The sequence below is a fragment of the Dryobates pubescens genome, chromosome 27 (assembly GCF_014839835.1).
Source record: "Dryobates pubescens isolate bDryPub1 chromosome 27, bDryPub1.pri, whole genome shotgun sequence".
Taxonomy (NCBI): Eukaryota; Metazoa; Chordata; class Aves; order Piciformes; family Picidae; genus Dryobates; species Dryobates pubescens.
The window spans coordinates 678,459-694,525 of record NC_071638.1 but is presented as its reverse complement, the minus strand read 5'-3'; the positions used below and the strand labels follow the sequence as shown (position 1 = coordinate 694,525).

General features: G+C 47.6%; 1 protein-coding gene across 1 annotated transcript in view; it reads right to left on the bottom strand.

Moving 5' to 3' along the window:
- PPFIBP1 (PPFIA binding protein 1) overlaps window positions 1-16,067 on the bottom strand; it is a 128,310-nt gene that overhangs the window by 64,858 nt on the left and 47,385 nt on the right. Inside the window, exon 2 of the mRNA XM_054173948.1 lies at window positions 1,753-1,851. Within this exon, the coding sequence (XP_054029923.1) occupies window positions 1,753-1,816 (64 nt within the window). The 5' untranslated portion in view covers window positions 1,817-1,851. The remainder of the gene's footprint in view (window positions 1-1,752; window positions 1,852-16,067) is intronic.

Here is a 16,067-nt window from a genome sequence, read left to right as displayed (position 1 = left end):
CAGCAGTCTGACATGGTAGCACTGACATTTGCATGTTAATAAAGAGGAAAATCTCTTATTTGCATAAACTCACAGTACCTATGTTTGACCTACATTAAAAGCTGCCATATATTAAGGAAGGCAACTATAAATTCAGGATTAAGGTTGACTTAAGTCAAGCCAGCTAATTCCAACTATAATTTCCCTCAGCACAGCGATTTGTGTACTTAATACTGTAAATGCCTTGGCACAATGAGACGTGCTCATGACAGAGCATCATTTGTACTGACAACTTTTGAAAACTATGTGTGCCATACACTGCATTTCCCTGAACTTTCATTCACCTCATCTGCCAAGTCATTAAAAACTCAAGTGTTCTCTTAAGTCCCTTTAAAAGAAAAGGAAGGAGGAGGCAAGAAGTGAATAATCCCCTCAACAGCATAGGATTATCTTATGTTACTTTATAGCTCTGTCCAGACATTTGAGTAAAAGAAGTCAGTGGTGACTTAACCATCCCAACAGCACATTTTATTTTTATATGAAACTTCAGCATGCCATAAGTAACTCAGGCTCCTGGAAACCCAGATAGATGGAGCAGATCCAGATACCAGTATCTACTTATAGGAGTTACTAAAGTCACAGCTTATTTTAGAGACCATTAAGACCCCACTGAATTCACTTTACACATGCTCCTGCCATGTGTCTTTAATATCTTTAGGAAAACTGCAGAGAAAAGTCATTGTTCAAACAAAGCCCCCTCCCTGGAGATGTTCAAGGCCAGGTTAGATAAGGCCTTGAGCAACCTGGACTAGTGGGAGGTGTCCCTGCCCGTGGCAGGGGGTTTGGAACTAGATGATCTTTAAGGCCCCATCCAACCCAAGCTATTCTATGAACCTAAGAATTTGTATGATGACTTTTTTTTCCCTGAGGGAAATTATATTAAGTGGAGCTATCAAAGACTTTGTGACTGTGTTGCTGTCCTTGCAGAATATTTTTCTCAGTTTGGGTAGCTGTCTGCATTGCTCTGCTGGAATAGGATTAAGCTATTAACTTTTTCCTGCTTTGCTCCTCTGTATTGTGTACCTATATTGTTATCTAACTCACTAGACTCAAAAGCAGTATATTGGAATGGGCTGCCCAGGGAGGTGGTGGAGTCACCATCATTGGAGGTGTTCAGGAGGAGACTTGATGGGGTGCTTGCTGCCATAGGTTAGTTGTTTAGGTGGGTTGGATTGGTTGATGGGTTGGACATGATGATCTTGAAGGTCTCTTCCAACCTGGTTTATTCTATTCTATTCTATACTTTGTGATGCCTCTCCTTGCTCCACCTAAAATTCATAGGTACTTTAAAAACCTCAAATATTCAAGACAGTTCCTAACCAAGTATTTGGACCCAGAGCATTCCAGTTTTGAATAAAAGGAAAATCAAGTTGACATGTTAACTCTCTAGGGCTGAGAGAAGTTCAGAGTAGCCACTATCAGCCAGCTTACTCCTTCTGCCTAGCAGCAGCTCTTTAAATACAGTCAGCCCCATCCTGAAATGTGCCTTGTTCTTGGCTTTCATGATGCTGTGTGCAACAGCTGAACTGCATCACTCAACCACTTTGAGCACCATTTTGGCAGAGGCTGCATGGGAGTCTGCAACCTCTCCACTCCATCTATTTTAATTGGTAACCTATAGCAGAAGACATCAAACACAGCTACTACCACACTCCCTTCTCTGCCCAAAACTCCACCCTCCAGGTGGAAGAAAGGAAAATCCAAACAGTTTACCTGCAATAATGCCATCCATCTGCTCCAGAGCCGCAGCGAGCATGTCACTTGCATCACTCATCATCTTCTCTCTTCCCAGGAACAATCACCAGCAACACCCTAAGGAGCAATAAAACACTGAGAGTGTGAGTTGGGTTCTGAAGTCTTCAAATTATTCTGCAAAAGAGAATTTATTTTCACAGTCTCACAGTATCACCAAGGTTGGAAGAGACCTCAAAGATCATCAAGTCCAACCTGTCACCACAGACCTCACGACTAGACCATGGCACCAAGTGCCACATCCAATCCCCTCTTGAATACCTCCAGGGACGGTGACTCCACCACCTCCCTGGGCAGCACATTCCAATGACAAACGACTCTCTCAGTGAAGAACTTTCTCCTCACCTCCAGCCTAAACTTCCCCTGGTGCAGCTTCAGACTGTGTCCTCTTGTTCTGGTGCTGATTGCTTGAGAGAAGAGACCAACCCCTTCCTGGCTACAACCACCTTTCAGGTAGTTGTAGAGGGCAATGAGGTCTCCCCTGAGCCTCCTCTTCTCCAGGCTAAACAACCCCAGCTCCCTCAGCCTCTCCTCACAGGGCTGTGCTCAAGGCCTCTCCCCAGCCTTGTTGCCCTTCTCTGGACACATTCAAGTGTCTCAATGTCCTTCCTAAACTGAGGGGCCCAGAACTGGACACAGGACTCAAGGTGTGGCCTAACCAATGCAGAGTCCAGGGGCACAATGACTTCCCTGCTCCTGCTGGCCACACTATTCCTAATGCAGACCAGGATGCCATTGGCCTTCTTGGCCCCCTGGGCACACTGCTGGCTCACGTTTAGGCAGCTGTCAATCAGCACCCCCAGGTCCCTCTCTGTATGGCAGCTCTCCAGCCACTCTGACCCCAGCCTGTAGCTCTGCATGGGGTTGCTGTGGCCAAAGTGCATGTTCTCTGAATTCAGACAGCACTGACACAAGACCAGCAGGAAGACCACAAGACTCTGAGGGTGTTCACCACGAGGCATCAACTGGGATCAAAGAATCAAAGCAGCTGCTTGATGATCCAGATCAAACTCTTGGTCATCCTGTGGCTTGCTCCGCACGCAGGTCCAAGCCACAGAAGGTACATCCCACAGAGCACATCAGAAATCCCACTAGCACTTCAGTGAAGCTTGCATAGACAACACAGGCCTTCCATCACTAAAAGAAAGCTGCAAACCAGCAATACAACATGTGCCTAGCTTCTCCCCCAAGCCAACTCAACATGAGCCAACAGTGTGCCCAGGTGGCCACGAAGGCAGATGGCATCCTGGCCTGCATTAAGAACAGTGTGACCAAAAGCACCAGGGATGTTTGTCCCTTTGGACTGAGCACTGGTGAAGCCATACCTTGAGCACTGTGTTTAGTTTTGAGGCCCTCACGATAAGAAAGACACTGAGGTGCTGCAGCACATCCAGAGAAGGATAACAAATCAGGTGAAGGGTCTGAAGAACAGGTCTTCTGAAGAGTAGCTGAGCTAACTGAGATTGTTTAGTCTGCAGAAAAGGAGGCTGAGAGGAGACCTTCTTGCACTCCACAGCTCCCTGAAAGGAGACTGGAGTGAGGTGGGTGTTGGTCTCTTCTCCCTAGTAACTAGCAATAGGATGAGAGGAAATGGCCTCAGGTTGCACCAGGGGAGGTTTAGGTTGGATATAAGAAGAAAGTTCTTCATGGAAGGCATTCTCAAACACTGGGAGAGGCTTCCCAGGGAGGTGGCTGAATTGCCATCCCGGGAGGTTTTTTAAAGAGGCAGAGATGTGGTGCTGAGGGACACGGTTTAGCACCAGACTTGGTAGAGTTACATGGTGGTTGGACTTGATAATTTTAAAGGTCCTTTCCAACTAAAATGATTCTGAATCTAAGATTTCTGAACACCTGACAAGTCCTGGACATGCAACTATTTGCCTACAGAACGATAACACAAATGCCCATGACTCCCTGGATGTAGTGTTAATGCATCTGAACAAGTTGCTCAGAGCTTAGCAAGAGTCACACTGTCATGATGCAACTTGATCTCACCCTCAAACTTCTGAAAGCTAGAGGAGTATTTCCACCACAGTCTGAACAAGCAAATCTGCCCAGTATGACCTGAACTAGCTGGACTCCATATCCCAATTTGCTGAAAGTAAAGCTTGTACTGAGGCAGTTTGCTGGAGTGGAACTGCAACGGTCAGAAGGATACCCAACCCTTCCACCTCAGCATAACAGCCACACAAGCTACCAAAGTACACATGACTTTAATCTAAGACATGCAAGACTACTTCTGCTACAAATAAAGTTAGGGAACAAAGCCAAACAAACACCAGGAAGGAAAACTTTTCACCTTTTGCACACTGCCATTTGGCTCTTGCATCGGGCTGCACCGCTGCTGCCATTTGCCCCAACATGAGCAATCAAGTTCTTCACAGTGTCTCTGTCCCAACTCCTGGGAAAGAGTCTACTGAAAGCACATGAAACCAAAACCTGCTGTTACAACCTGGATTCTGCCTCATGTGTGTCACCTTACTGGTTTGACCCAGATGGCAAGTAGGTTTCCTTAGAGACTGCCAGAGAGCTTTGCTGAAAAGCTATCCTTAAAATAAATGATTACAAATTTCATCTTCCTATAAACATTTTTATTGCATGAAGTAGATCCAAACCCTAAGGTACTTTCTGACCTACAACACAAGGACTACTGTGTTTTGGGTAAATATCTTGCTTTGCTATTTAATTGCCATGAGAACTTCAAGAATTCAAAATACCTTCAAGCTGGAAATGGGTAGATTCAGATAGGATGTTAGGAAGAAATTATTCCCCAGGAGGGTGGTGAGAGACTGGCACAGGTTGCCCAGGGAGGTGGTAGCAGCCCCATCCCTGCAGGTTTTTAAGGCCAGGCTGGATGTGGCTCTGAGCAACTGATGTAGTGTGTGGTCTCCCTGCCCATGGCAAGGGGGCTGGAACTGGATGATCCTTGAGGTCTCTTCCAACCTATGATTCCAATTCTATGATTCCAATTCTATGATTCTAAGGTGTTGAAAATTCTGATAAAATGCAGTAGCAGCACAGTCAAAGACTTCCAACCTCCAAGGAGGAAAGTGCTGATTTTAAGCAAAAGGTAAATACTAAACTTCAAGCACTACAATACCTGTCACAATATGCAGCTCATACAAGACATTTGGTCTGGTGCCTGGACACCCAATTAAAACGAGCAGAAAAATGCAGCTTCTGGACAATGCTAAAGACAGTCTCGACTTTTTCCTCCTTTAGGATTACCTGGTCCTGCTCACGTGTGGGTGTCTGCAAACGCAGAGTGTGAATGACCTGTGGTGGGTTTCACTCAGAAAGCAAAAAGCACACAGCAAAAAGCCCAGAGCTGCCAGCCAGATTTCTCACAGCTTTAAGAAAAGCACCGAAGAGGCAAAGTATCCACAAGCTTGCAACAGGCAACTAATCTTTGGGAATCTGGTGTGCCCATGATCTTCACAGAATCATTACAGAGTGTTTGAGAACCCTCTCTGTAAAGAACTATTTCCTAACATCCAGCTTGAACCTCCTCTGGGGCAGCTTGAAACCATTTCTTCTGGTCCTGTTGCTTGCCACCAAGGAGAAGAGGCTGCCCCCTCCTTGCTCCAACCTCCCTTCAGGGAGCTGTAGAGAGCTATGAGGTCTCCCCTCAGCCTCCTCTTCTCCAGACTGAACAACCCCAGCTCCGTCAAGCCCATCCTCGCAGGCCATGTGCTCCAGGCCCTAGAACAGCCTTGTTGCCCTTCTCTGAACACACTCAACACCTCAATGTCCTTCCTGCAGTGAGGGGCCCAGAACAGAACACAGCACTCCAAGTGTGGTCTCACCAGTGCTGAGCACAGGGGAATGATCACCTCCCTGTTCTTGCTGGCCGGAGTGTTTCTAATCCAAGCCAGGATGCCATTGGCTTTCTTGGCCACCTGGGCACACTGCTGACTCAGATTTAATTGACTGCCAACCAGAAGCCCCAGGTCCCTATCTGAGTCACAGCCTTTCAACCACATACCCCCAAGTCTGTAGCTTACCATGGGGTTGTTGTGACCCAAGTGCAGGATCTGGAGCTTGGCCTTGTTAAATTTAATACAAATAACACAATCATAATGTACAACTACCTTAACTTAGCCTGCTTGCAGAAAAAGTGCAGTGAAATGCAGGAAAAGGAAAAAACAACAATAAACCAGCATCAAACAGAAACCAAAGCCAGTGAACTACCTAACTCCCACCCATTTTGCTGCCATCCCTGTGGAAAAAAAAGCAACACCTAAAACCCAGAACCCAAGAGTGCCAACAGAACAGGAAGCCTCTTGTATTACAATCTGAACTTCAAGCCCCCTCACACTTTGCTGCAGCCAGCACTTCAATTTTGAAGGTGGCACAAGAGCAGCACGGTATGAATAGCAGCAGATTCGACTTCACCCATGACATCAAGCAGTAAATAATGTCCCACAGAGGCTGCCTAAGGAAAAGCCTACTGCAGCCTAAATAGGCACTAAGGAAGGGAGCACTCCCCTGAGCGGGTTTGTTCACAGTGTACCCTTTGTTTCACACCTTCTTTCTAGGAAAGACATTAATGGGGGCAAGGAACTGCTAATACACACTTGGCTAAGAAAGCCATCCAGGCATAACTACCCCTCTGGCTTCCAAAAACAGCACTTCTTGCCTTTTTCTAAACAAGGGGGGTGTCTGTGCTTGCCAAAAATCCCTGAGGCAAAAGTAGCAGGGGCAGACAGTTGTAACAACAGCACCCAAGAGACTTCTGGCATCTACCCCACTGCTATCTGGTCCGGCCTCCAAGGAAGGAGATGTGTCTGTCTGCACAGCACTTCCTCCACTGCTACTGTACAAAGGAGCCGTGTTGCTGAGAGCAGCAGAGAGAAATCTTACGATAACATTTAGGGAGCAGGCCTGTGCAAATGCACTCAATGGCTACAGACTCTGCCACCAGCTCATGGAGCATCTGTCAGCAGCTCAGAAAGCCCACAGCTGAGAACTGTATCACAGTATCACCAAGGTTGGAAGGGACCTCAAAGATCATCGAGTCCAACCTGTCACCACATGACTAGACCATGGCACCAAGTGCCACATCCAATCTCCCCTTGAACACCTCCAGGGACGGTGACTCCACCACCTCCCTGGGCAGCACATTCCAATGACGAACGACTCGCTCAGTGAAGAACTTTTCCCTCACCGCGAGTCTAAACCTCCCCTGGTGCAGCTTGAGACTGTGTCCTCTTGTTCTGGTGCTGGTTGCTAGAGAGAAGAGACAACCCCTTCCTGGCTACAACCACCCTTCAGGTAGTTGTAGAGAGCAATGAGGTCTGCCCTGAGACTCCTCTTCTCCAGGCTAAACAATCCCACCTCCCACTGCCTCTCCTTGTAGGGCTTGTGCTCAAGGCCTCTCCCCAGCCTTGTTGCCCTTCTCTGGACACCTTCAAGTGTCTCAATGTCCTTCCTAAACTGAGGGGCCCAGAACTGGACACAGGACTCAAGGTGTGGCCTAACCAATGCAGAGTCCAGGGGCACAATGACCTCCCTGCTCCTGCTGGCCACACTATTCCTAATGCAGGCCAGGATGCCATTGGCCCTCTTGGCCCCCTGGGCACACTGCTGGCTCATGTTTAGGTGAGAGGTAAAGTGGAAAAGAAAGACAAATCCCTTAAGCCAAATAGTTGGAGATAATGCAACCAGTTATTGGGTCTGAAAAACGAGCACTGCAAACTGGCCTGAAACAGCACATCCTGCTCTGGGCACCCTCCCAGCACAGCGCAGCACATCCAGCAGAACAGAAAATTGCTGGGACAGAAAAATAATATTGGAAGCATTCCTCACCAGCAAGGGCACAGAAGTGTTTTTCTTTCAATGCCATCACCAGTATGTGGGGAACAGATGGACAGGAGGGAAGTCAAAGACCTCCTACACCAGTGGACCAAAGAACAAAGACAACAAACTGCGGGAGGAATAAGGTGGAAAGAGAGGTGCAGAGGGAGTGACACGAACACAACTATTAGACAGCAGTCATGAATCAGTAGCCTTTTATGGATTATAGGAAAGAGGACAACACTGAAACACCAACAGATTAACTCCTGCATCTACTGAAGGATACCAAGACTACCTCTGACTTCACAGACTCTGAGAGGAGTCCCAGCCCAACACCAACATTCTCTGCTTTCCATGGCTTTGGCCTAACAGAAACAAAACCCCAGTGAAAACTCAAGGCTTTGGGGTTTTTTTGTTAGCAGTGACTGAAGGAAAACCACAGAGCCAGGTAACATGAATGAGAGTGCATCCTGGAGAAGTGCAATGGACCTTCTTAGGGACAGTACAGAACAGCTCCCCTTTCAGATCACGGCACACAATCACAGACAACACCCGCTCAAAGAGACCTCCGAGGTCATCCAGTCCAACCTGCAACCCAGCACTGAAGGGTCAACACTAAACCAGCTCCCTAAGCACCAGGTCCACACACTGATTGAACACCTCCAGGGATAGTGGCTCCACCAGTGCCCTGGGCAGACCATTCTGATGTTTGAGAACCCTCTCTGGGAAGAAGCATGCCAAGCAGTTTGAATTTCTTTCAACCACAAAAGCAGAAAGCAACACAGACAGATCTATGGAACAGCAGTTGAATAAAAACCCAAGATGCTCACAGGAAACAGAGCCATCAAATCCACCCCAGCACAACACCCCAGAGAATACACCTAAGGTACTGTCAGTGCTTTCCTCCTATCTGACAGATCATTTGAAATAAGTTGTCCCTTGTTTTCTAGGAAATGACCACACTTACCTTCCTGTGTGCACAGTCTGTGCAAGACAGGGCGGGAGGGGGGTGGGTGTGTTTACAAGGCAGATCCCCGTTTTAGAGCTCCCAGCTGAGGAGCTTGCTCATGCTGACAAGAATCAGCATTGCTTCCTCAAGGCTGTATTTACAATCCACTCTTAAGAACAGTAAAATAAAACACAAAATGCAGCTATCTCCACTCTCAGTTAGGATTAATCTTATCCCTAGCTGGCATTTCCACTGCATCCCTCGCTGCTACAGAGACAACACGACGTGGTTAACGTCCCTTCCTCTAGTTCAAGCACACCAGCTGGTTGCTAAGGCTATGCTGTTCACTTTTCAGTAGGTGGAGATTTTCTGAGTTTTATTTTTGAGTGCCATACGAACCCTCTGGCTCCAGAGCTTGTGAAGATGTATTTGAAACAGCTAAAAACCCTGCCCGGCAAATAAATTCAAGGGAAGGTAGAGGGGGGGGGAGGGGGGAACAACAGAAAACAACCAAGGGGATTTGTGAATGGGAACTGCAGCCTGCTGGATGCAAAGGGAAAGCTGCCTGAACAGGGCTTTGATAATCAGGTATTTAATGAAGATGGCAGACTTCTTAAAACTGCTGAAGCGTTTTACACCGGTAGGAAATCACAGTTTCTCCACCCAGAGACTTTCTTTCCTCCATCAAAGAACACAGAGAGAGAGATCTAGAAGCAGTATTTTCAAGTCTATTCTCCTTCTGTTTTGAGGTGGTCTCATTCTGAATGCCCACCCACAAAAAACACATCACACTTTAAAACTCAAAGGTTCACAGAGCTGAGGAGAATCAGCATCTGCTAGCAAGGCCAAAGGGACTTACCATAGCCTGCGTGGAACCTCTTCAAGGAAGGGCAGGAGCTGGCCTTCCGTCCCACTCCTTTTCCTCTTTTTCCAAGTGCTGAGCATGTGCACAGAAAGCATCAGCTGCTGATTATTTTTATGACATGATGTAATAGGATGGATGACTTGAGTTTCCCAGATCTCCCATTCCTATATAACACTCCATAAAGCAGGAAGTTCGGATGTACAGAAATCACAAACTTTGCTGAGGGCTTGCTTCTGAGGGCTGTGAAAGGAATCCCAGGAGCAGGCTGTTACCCCCAGGGAGTCTACCACAAAAACACAATGAAAAAGCCAATAAATTGAAGTCATCTTTTATGAGTAGGGCATGGGAAGAGAATCTGTTCCACAGCAAAAGTAAGACCCCAAATTTCATCTTGCTGTCAAAATTCACGTCCCTGCATCTTTGGTCCTACCTCTTAAGGGCAACAAAGTTGGTGAGGGGCTTGGAACACAGCCCTGTGAGGAGAGGCTGAGGGAGCTGGGGTTGCTTAGCCTGGAGAAGAGGATACTCAAGGCTGACCTTATTGCTCTCTCAACATGAGGAGGAACTTCAGCAGTGTGAGGGTGAGGGAGCTCTGGAACAGGCTCCCTAGAGAGGTTGTGGAGTTTCCTTCTGTGGAGACTCTCAACAGCCATATGGATGTGTTTCTGTGTCACCTGTGCTAGATCCTCTGGTCCTGCTCTGGCAGGGCAGTTGGAGTGGATGATCTTCAGAGGTCCCTTCCAACCCCTGACATCCTGTGATTCTGTGAACAGCATGACTCTAACATTTGGATTTTGCCCTTTATTAAAGCTCTGGACAGTTACAAATAGCAATCTTTTGTTTCCTGCAAATGCCTTAAGGAATTGCCTTTAAATGCCTAGTATTTTAATGAAATACCACTTCCTCCTGCTCCACTTCACTTGCAAAATCTGCCATTTGAAGGACAGAAAGCAGCCTTCTGAGAAATGTCAAGGATACTAACTTGTCATTTCTGTGCTTTGTTTCTTTTGTTTTTTCCCTTCCCCTAATAATCTATTTAAATTGTCTTTAAAACAACCAGTGGCATGCTACCTAGAATTACTTAACAGTCCATCATTTTACAGACTACCAGACCCAGGTCAGTCCTGCCAGCTAACTGAAAACCTTCACAGAAGCAGAGGTTTAAAAAAACACACAGGAAAACAATGTGAACAAGACAACTACCATTCACTTTCCCCAAACCAAACCTCAGTTATCAATGGAACAAGTGCTGATGGTCAGTCACACTTCGGACACACTTGTGCCTGTTTTGAAGCTTCTGCAAACCTATTTTGATGTTACCCAGGAAAACTTTTCTTATGATTTCACAAAATCACAGAATGGGCTGGGTTGGAAAGGACCTTCAAAGGTCATCCAGTCCAAACCCCTCTGCAGTAAGCAGGGACATCCTCAACTAGATCAGGCTGTCCAGAGCCCTGTTGAACCTCATCCTGAAGATCTCCAGGGATGGGGCCCCAACCGCTTCCCAGGCAACCTGTTCCAGTGTTCCACAACCCTCATGGTGAACAGCTTGTTTCTAACATTAGTATAAATCTCCTCTTCTCTAGCTTGAAGCCATTGCCCCTCATCCTATCACTGCAGGCCTTTGGAAACAATCTCTCTCTATCCTTCTTGTAGGCCCCCTTCAAGTACTGGAAGGCTGCTATTAGGTCTCTCCAGAGCCCTCTCTTCTCCAGGCTGAACATCCTCAGCTCCCTTAGCCTGCCCTCATAGCATGTGTTCCCTCTGATCATTCTTGGGGCCCTCCTCTGGACCCGCTCCTTCAGGTCCATGTCCTTCCTGAATTGAGGGCTCCAGAATGGGAATGTCTTTGTTTAAGGAAAAGAAACATTAACTTGCTGTTGCTGCACTGCAGTATCAACATTACCAACAAGCTAGCAGCCAGTCAGTAGTGGTGTGCCCCAGGGATCAGTGCTGGGCCCCATGCTCTTTAACATCTTCATTGATGATCTGCATGAGGTCCATCAGCAGTAAATTTGCTGACGACACCAAGCTGGGGGCAGGAGTTGATCTGCTGGAGGGTAGAGAGGCTCTGCAGAGGGACCTGGACAGACTGGACAGATGGGCAGAGGCCAAGGGCAGGAGACTGAACACATCCAAGTGCCAGGTTCTGCACATTGGCCACAGCAACCCCAGGCAGAGCTACAGGCTGGGGTCAGAGTGGCCAGAGAGCAGCCAGGCAGAGAGGGACCTGGGGGTGCTGGTTGATGGTAGGCTGAACATGAGCCTGCAGTGTGCCCAGGCAGCCAGGAGGGCCAACGGCATCCTGGCCTGCATCAGGAACAGTGTGGCCAGCAGGAGCAGGGAGGTCATTCTGCCCCTGTACACTGCACTGGTTGGGCCACACCTTGAGTCCTGTGTCCAGTTCTGGGCCCCTCAGTTTAGGAAGGAGGTTGACTTGCTGGAGCGTGTCCAGAGAAGGGCAACAAAGTTGGTGAGGGGCTTGGAACACAGCCCTGTGAGGAGAGGCTGAGGGAGCTGGGGTTGCTTAGCCTGGAGAAGAGGAGACTCAGGGCTGACCTTATTACTCTCTACAACTACCTGAAGGGTACAGCTCCGCACTGCTATTCGTGCCACACTTCACAGGGATGGATACTCAGCTTGTGACTAACCATTCATTACCTTGTAAATAATCAACAGTATATCTGTCTGCAGACCTCAACCAATTCATCTTCAACTCATTTAGAACTGGGCACAGTATGAGGGAGAGGAAAATCAATCCTACTACCTAGGAAATAATACAGTGCTTTTCTGAAGCAAGAAAATACCAAGTACCGATAAAGGGAAACGCATCAGCATGCATGCATGCCTCTGCAACAGCAGCCTGCTCCTTGGAGGCTTCTTGCCCAACAACTGTGACTCAGTCTGGTGCTCCTTTGCTTGCAAGAGTTGACAAGATCCCAAGAAGGTGGTGTGGCTGTAGGCCAGTGACCTTGTGTGTCTTGCTTCAAAGACATGTGCAAGTACCTAAGGCAGGTAACATGACTACACGAAGTTTCCTAACCTGCTGTAATGCCAGCAAGGCTCCAAACTTGCTCTAGATAATACAAGAGATAGCAACTCAGATGCATCTCAGTGCTCCATAGTTGAATCCTGCCATTCACTGCAGCTGTCACAATGCACTGTAATTTATGCAGTACACACACTCTACAATGCAGGCCTCAAAACTCTCTACATGCTTTGTGGTAGCAGAAACTAAGAGGTGTTGACAAATTACCAGATAGCAGAAGTTTTAAAGGAGACAGCCCACTACTACTATTTGTTATGTGTGCACAGGGTTTCTTGACATCAAAGCTGACTACACTAAGTTTATTATGATGTAGCAACGTTATAGGGCTTTTATTTCTCATCCTCACAACAGGCAGCTATTTCAGTTGCTCAAAGCAGAGCTGCCTCTACCTTTAGTGACTGGCTGTGAGCACTGGCTGACAACACCCTGCTGAACATGGACCCACACCTTAACACTAAACTCCAGGGCACCTACTAAACCCCTTGGCACCAGACATCCCTGATTGAGGTGAGCACTTGCAGAAACTGTTCAGAGAACACAATACTGTATTTGTGCTGGTCTGTGCATATCAATCTTCCCAATTCCCTGCCCAGAGCACTGCAGCATGACTGGCAGAGGGCTTGTGAACAGGAGCATAGCTGCAAAGAATGAAACCACAAGACAGGGGAGACCTCATTGCCCTCTACAACTACCTGAAAGGTGGTTGTAGCCAGGAGGGGGTTGGTCTCTTCTCTCTAGCAACCAGCACCAGAACAAGAGGACACAGTCTCAAGCTGTGCCAGGGGAGGTTTAGACTCAAGGTGAGGAGAAAGTTCTTCACTGAAAGAGTCATCCGCCATTGGAATGTGCTGCCCAGGGAGGTGGTGGAGTCACCGTCCCTGGAGGTGTTCAAGAGGGGATTGGATGTGGCATTTGGTGCCATGGTCTAGTCATGAGGTCTGTGGTGACAGGTTGGACTCGATGATCCTTGAGGTCTCTTCCAACCTTGGTTATACTGTGAATACTGTGACAGGCTACAAAGGAGCAGGGACATTCAAGTGCAGACAAAGCTAGCTGCTCTGGATACTGTTGGGATGCAAAGGTGTTAACTTCCAACAGTGTCCAAAACTGCAAGAGAAGCAATGAACTGTAGCAGACTGTTGTAATGAGAAAGACCAGAAGCAGAAGGAGGAAAGGGAAGGCAGCAGTAAAGAAAATTCTTGCCAAGGTGAAAAGCATCAAATCCACAAAGGCTTCCATGAGTATTTGCAAGTTGGCAAACAGAGATTGCCCTTGTTCCACTGACAAACTGTTTTAGGGCTGAAACACTGACAGTCAACAAGGCTCTCCTCTAGCTAGCCAGGTATGTGTCAGAGAGTGACATCCCTCACCTGTCTTGTGCTAGGAGCCAGGAACAGGTGCCAAAGAGGCCAGAGAAACCAGCTTGGTTGTCACTTTCCCAGTAGTGCTGCAGCACCTGATGGGATCCCTAGCCCACACATGGACAGACGTGGCTTCTTGCAGTCCATGAGGCACAACCACCATGGCTGGTTTACCACTACCATTGCCTGGCAGACCTCAGGTAGAATGACACCCAGGACACATCAAGTCTTGACCATCTAGCATCAAGCCACCACCTTTGTCACCCAATCCCTGCAGAAGGGAATTTTTCTTTCTTTTCTTAACAGGTCCTTATCTGCAAAGCAGCTTTACACCAACTCAGCATTTCACAGTGTTTGTAATCTGGTCCCCTTAGATTGGATGGATGACCTAGCTGAACCACAGCCTGAAACAGAGACAGGATCTTTCCAGTAAGACCCATCCAGCCTGGGATGAGCAAGCTGGGTAAGCCCACATCTGAAAGCAAGCTTGCTCTTAATGATAGTGAGGTGAATGGTACTGGAAATGTGCTTAATACTGGTTGCCTGTTTGAATGAGCGAAGCAGGACCTCAAAATGCAGATCCTGTCAGCATTGTACAACCTGTGGGTGTTTTCATCAGCACTCTGTTGTAAGATCCAGAGTAAAGCATCTGCCTTTCTCACTTTGACTGACTAGTCCATCAGCTGCCAGATGTGACCTCTGCAGAAACCAAACCAAAGCATCCACATCTTTATGACTAAAAATCTTCCTTCTTTTTCCACTTAGAAGATAGCACCAGAGCACAGCTGCAGTGGATGAGGGAGGGAGTGTCTGTGCCCAAGAGAAACACCAAAGTTACAAAACTCCTATCAAGTCTGTGACTAAATCATGTTGTCTTGCAAGATTAAGCTTGCTTCAGATCGCTCTGGTTCAACATTCACCAGCAGCACACAGAAACTCAACCTCTGTACCAAGACAACTCACCATCTAACATAGCTGCCAGCACAGAAATGTGGTGGGGTGATTGACACAATTGGAGGGCTGCATTGGATGGCTACAATCAATTCAGATGGGACAGGCAAGGAAGGAGAGGTGGTGAGGTAGCCCTGTATCTTAGGGAGTGTTTTGACTGTCTTTAGCTTAATGATGGTGACAATAGGGTTAACTGTTTATGGGCAAGAATCAGAGGGAAGGCCAGCAAGGCAGATATCATGGTGGGAGTCTATTATATATCACTCAACCAGGATGAAGAGGCAGACAAAATATTCCACAAGCAGTGAGGAGAAGTGGTAAGAATCACATACAGAAGCAACCAGGTTGGAAGAGACCTCGAGATCATCAAGTCCAACCAATCACCTAACCCTATCTTAATCAACTAGCCCATGGCACCAAGTCTTGCACCATTATAAATGTTGTGGTGGGGTCTGGCACTTCCTCTTTCCTTCCCTCTCCGAGACTCGGTAACTGGGGGAGAGATCTCCTGGCCATGGGCCTGATTGGGCCCAAGGCCACTGGGGGATGGGCAGTCTCAGGTCTGGCCAGCTGAGACCAACCTAATAGTAGGGGAGGGAAGGAGGAGCCTTGGGGGTTTTGGGTGCACCCTCAGGTGGGGTTGGGGTCTTTCTGGGTTTATTTTGGTTCCTTTCTTGTCACCATGTTTCCTTTTGTGCACACTCACTGTTCTCTAGTTAAACTCTCCACTGCTTTTGCAATCAGTTTGTCTGAGTCGTTGTTTCTGCGCGTGCCCCAACCCATTACAGGTCTCATGATCACAAATCTTGTGGGGCACTTCAGCTTACAACATGCATCTGCTGCAAATACACTATGGGGGGAAAGGAAATAGTCTAGGAGTTTCCTGGAGTTTGTGTGTGGAAGAGAACTTCCTGACAGGTGAACGAGCCATCTAGGGAAGGCTTGCCTCCTAGGCCTGGTGTTTGTGAACAGAGGAGGACTTGGGAGTGGTCTGATGGTTGGAGGCTGTCTTGGGAATAGCAGTCACAAAATAGTAGAGCTTTTCATACTCAGAGAAAAAAGGGGGTGGTCAGCAAAACTGCCACCATGGAATTTCAGAGGGCAGCTTTGTGCATGTTTTGGTGACTGGCTGACAAGAATCCCTTGGAGGGCAGCCCTAAAGGACAATGAAATCCAGGAAGCCCAGACACTTTCCAAGAAGAGATCTTAAAGGCACAGGAGCTGGCTCTCCTCATGTGCTGAAAGATAAGCCAGCAGGGAATTAGACTGGCTGACTAACAGAGATTTGGCTGGAACTCAGGGAAA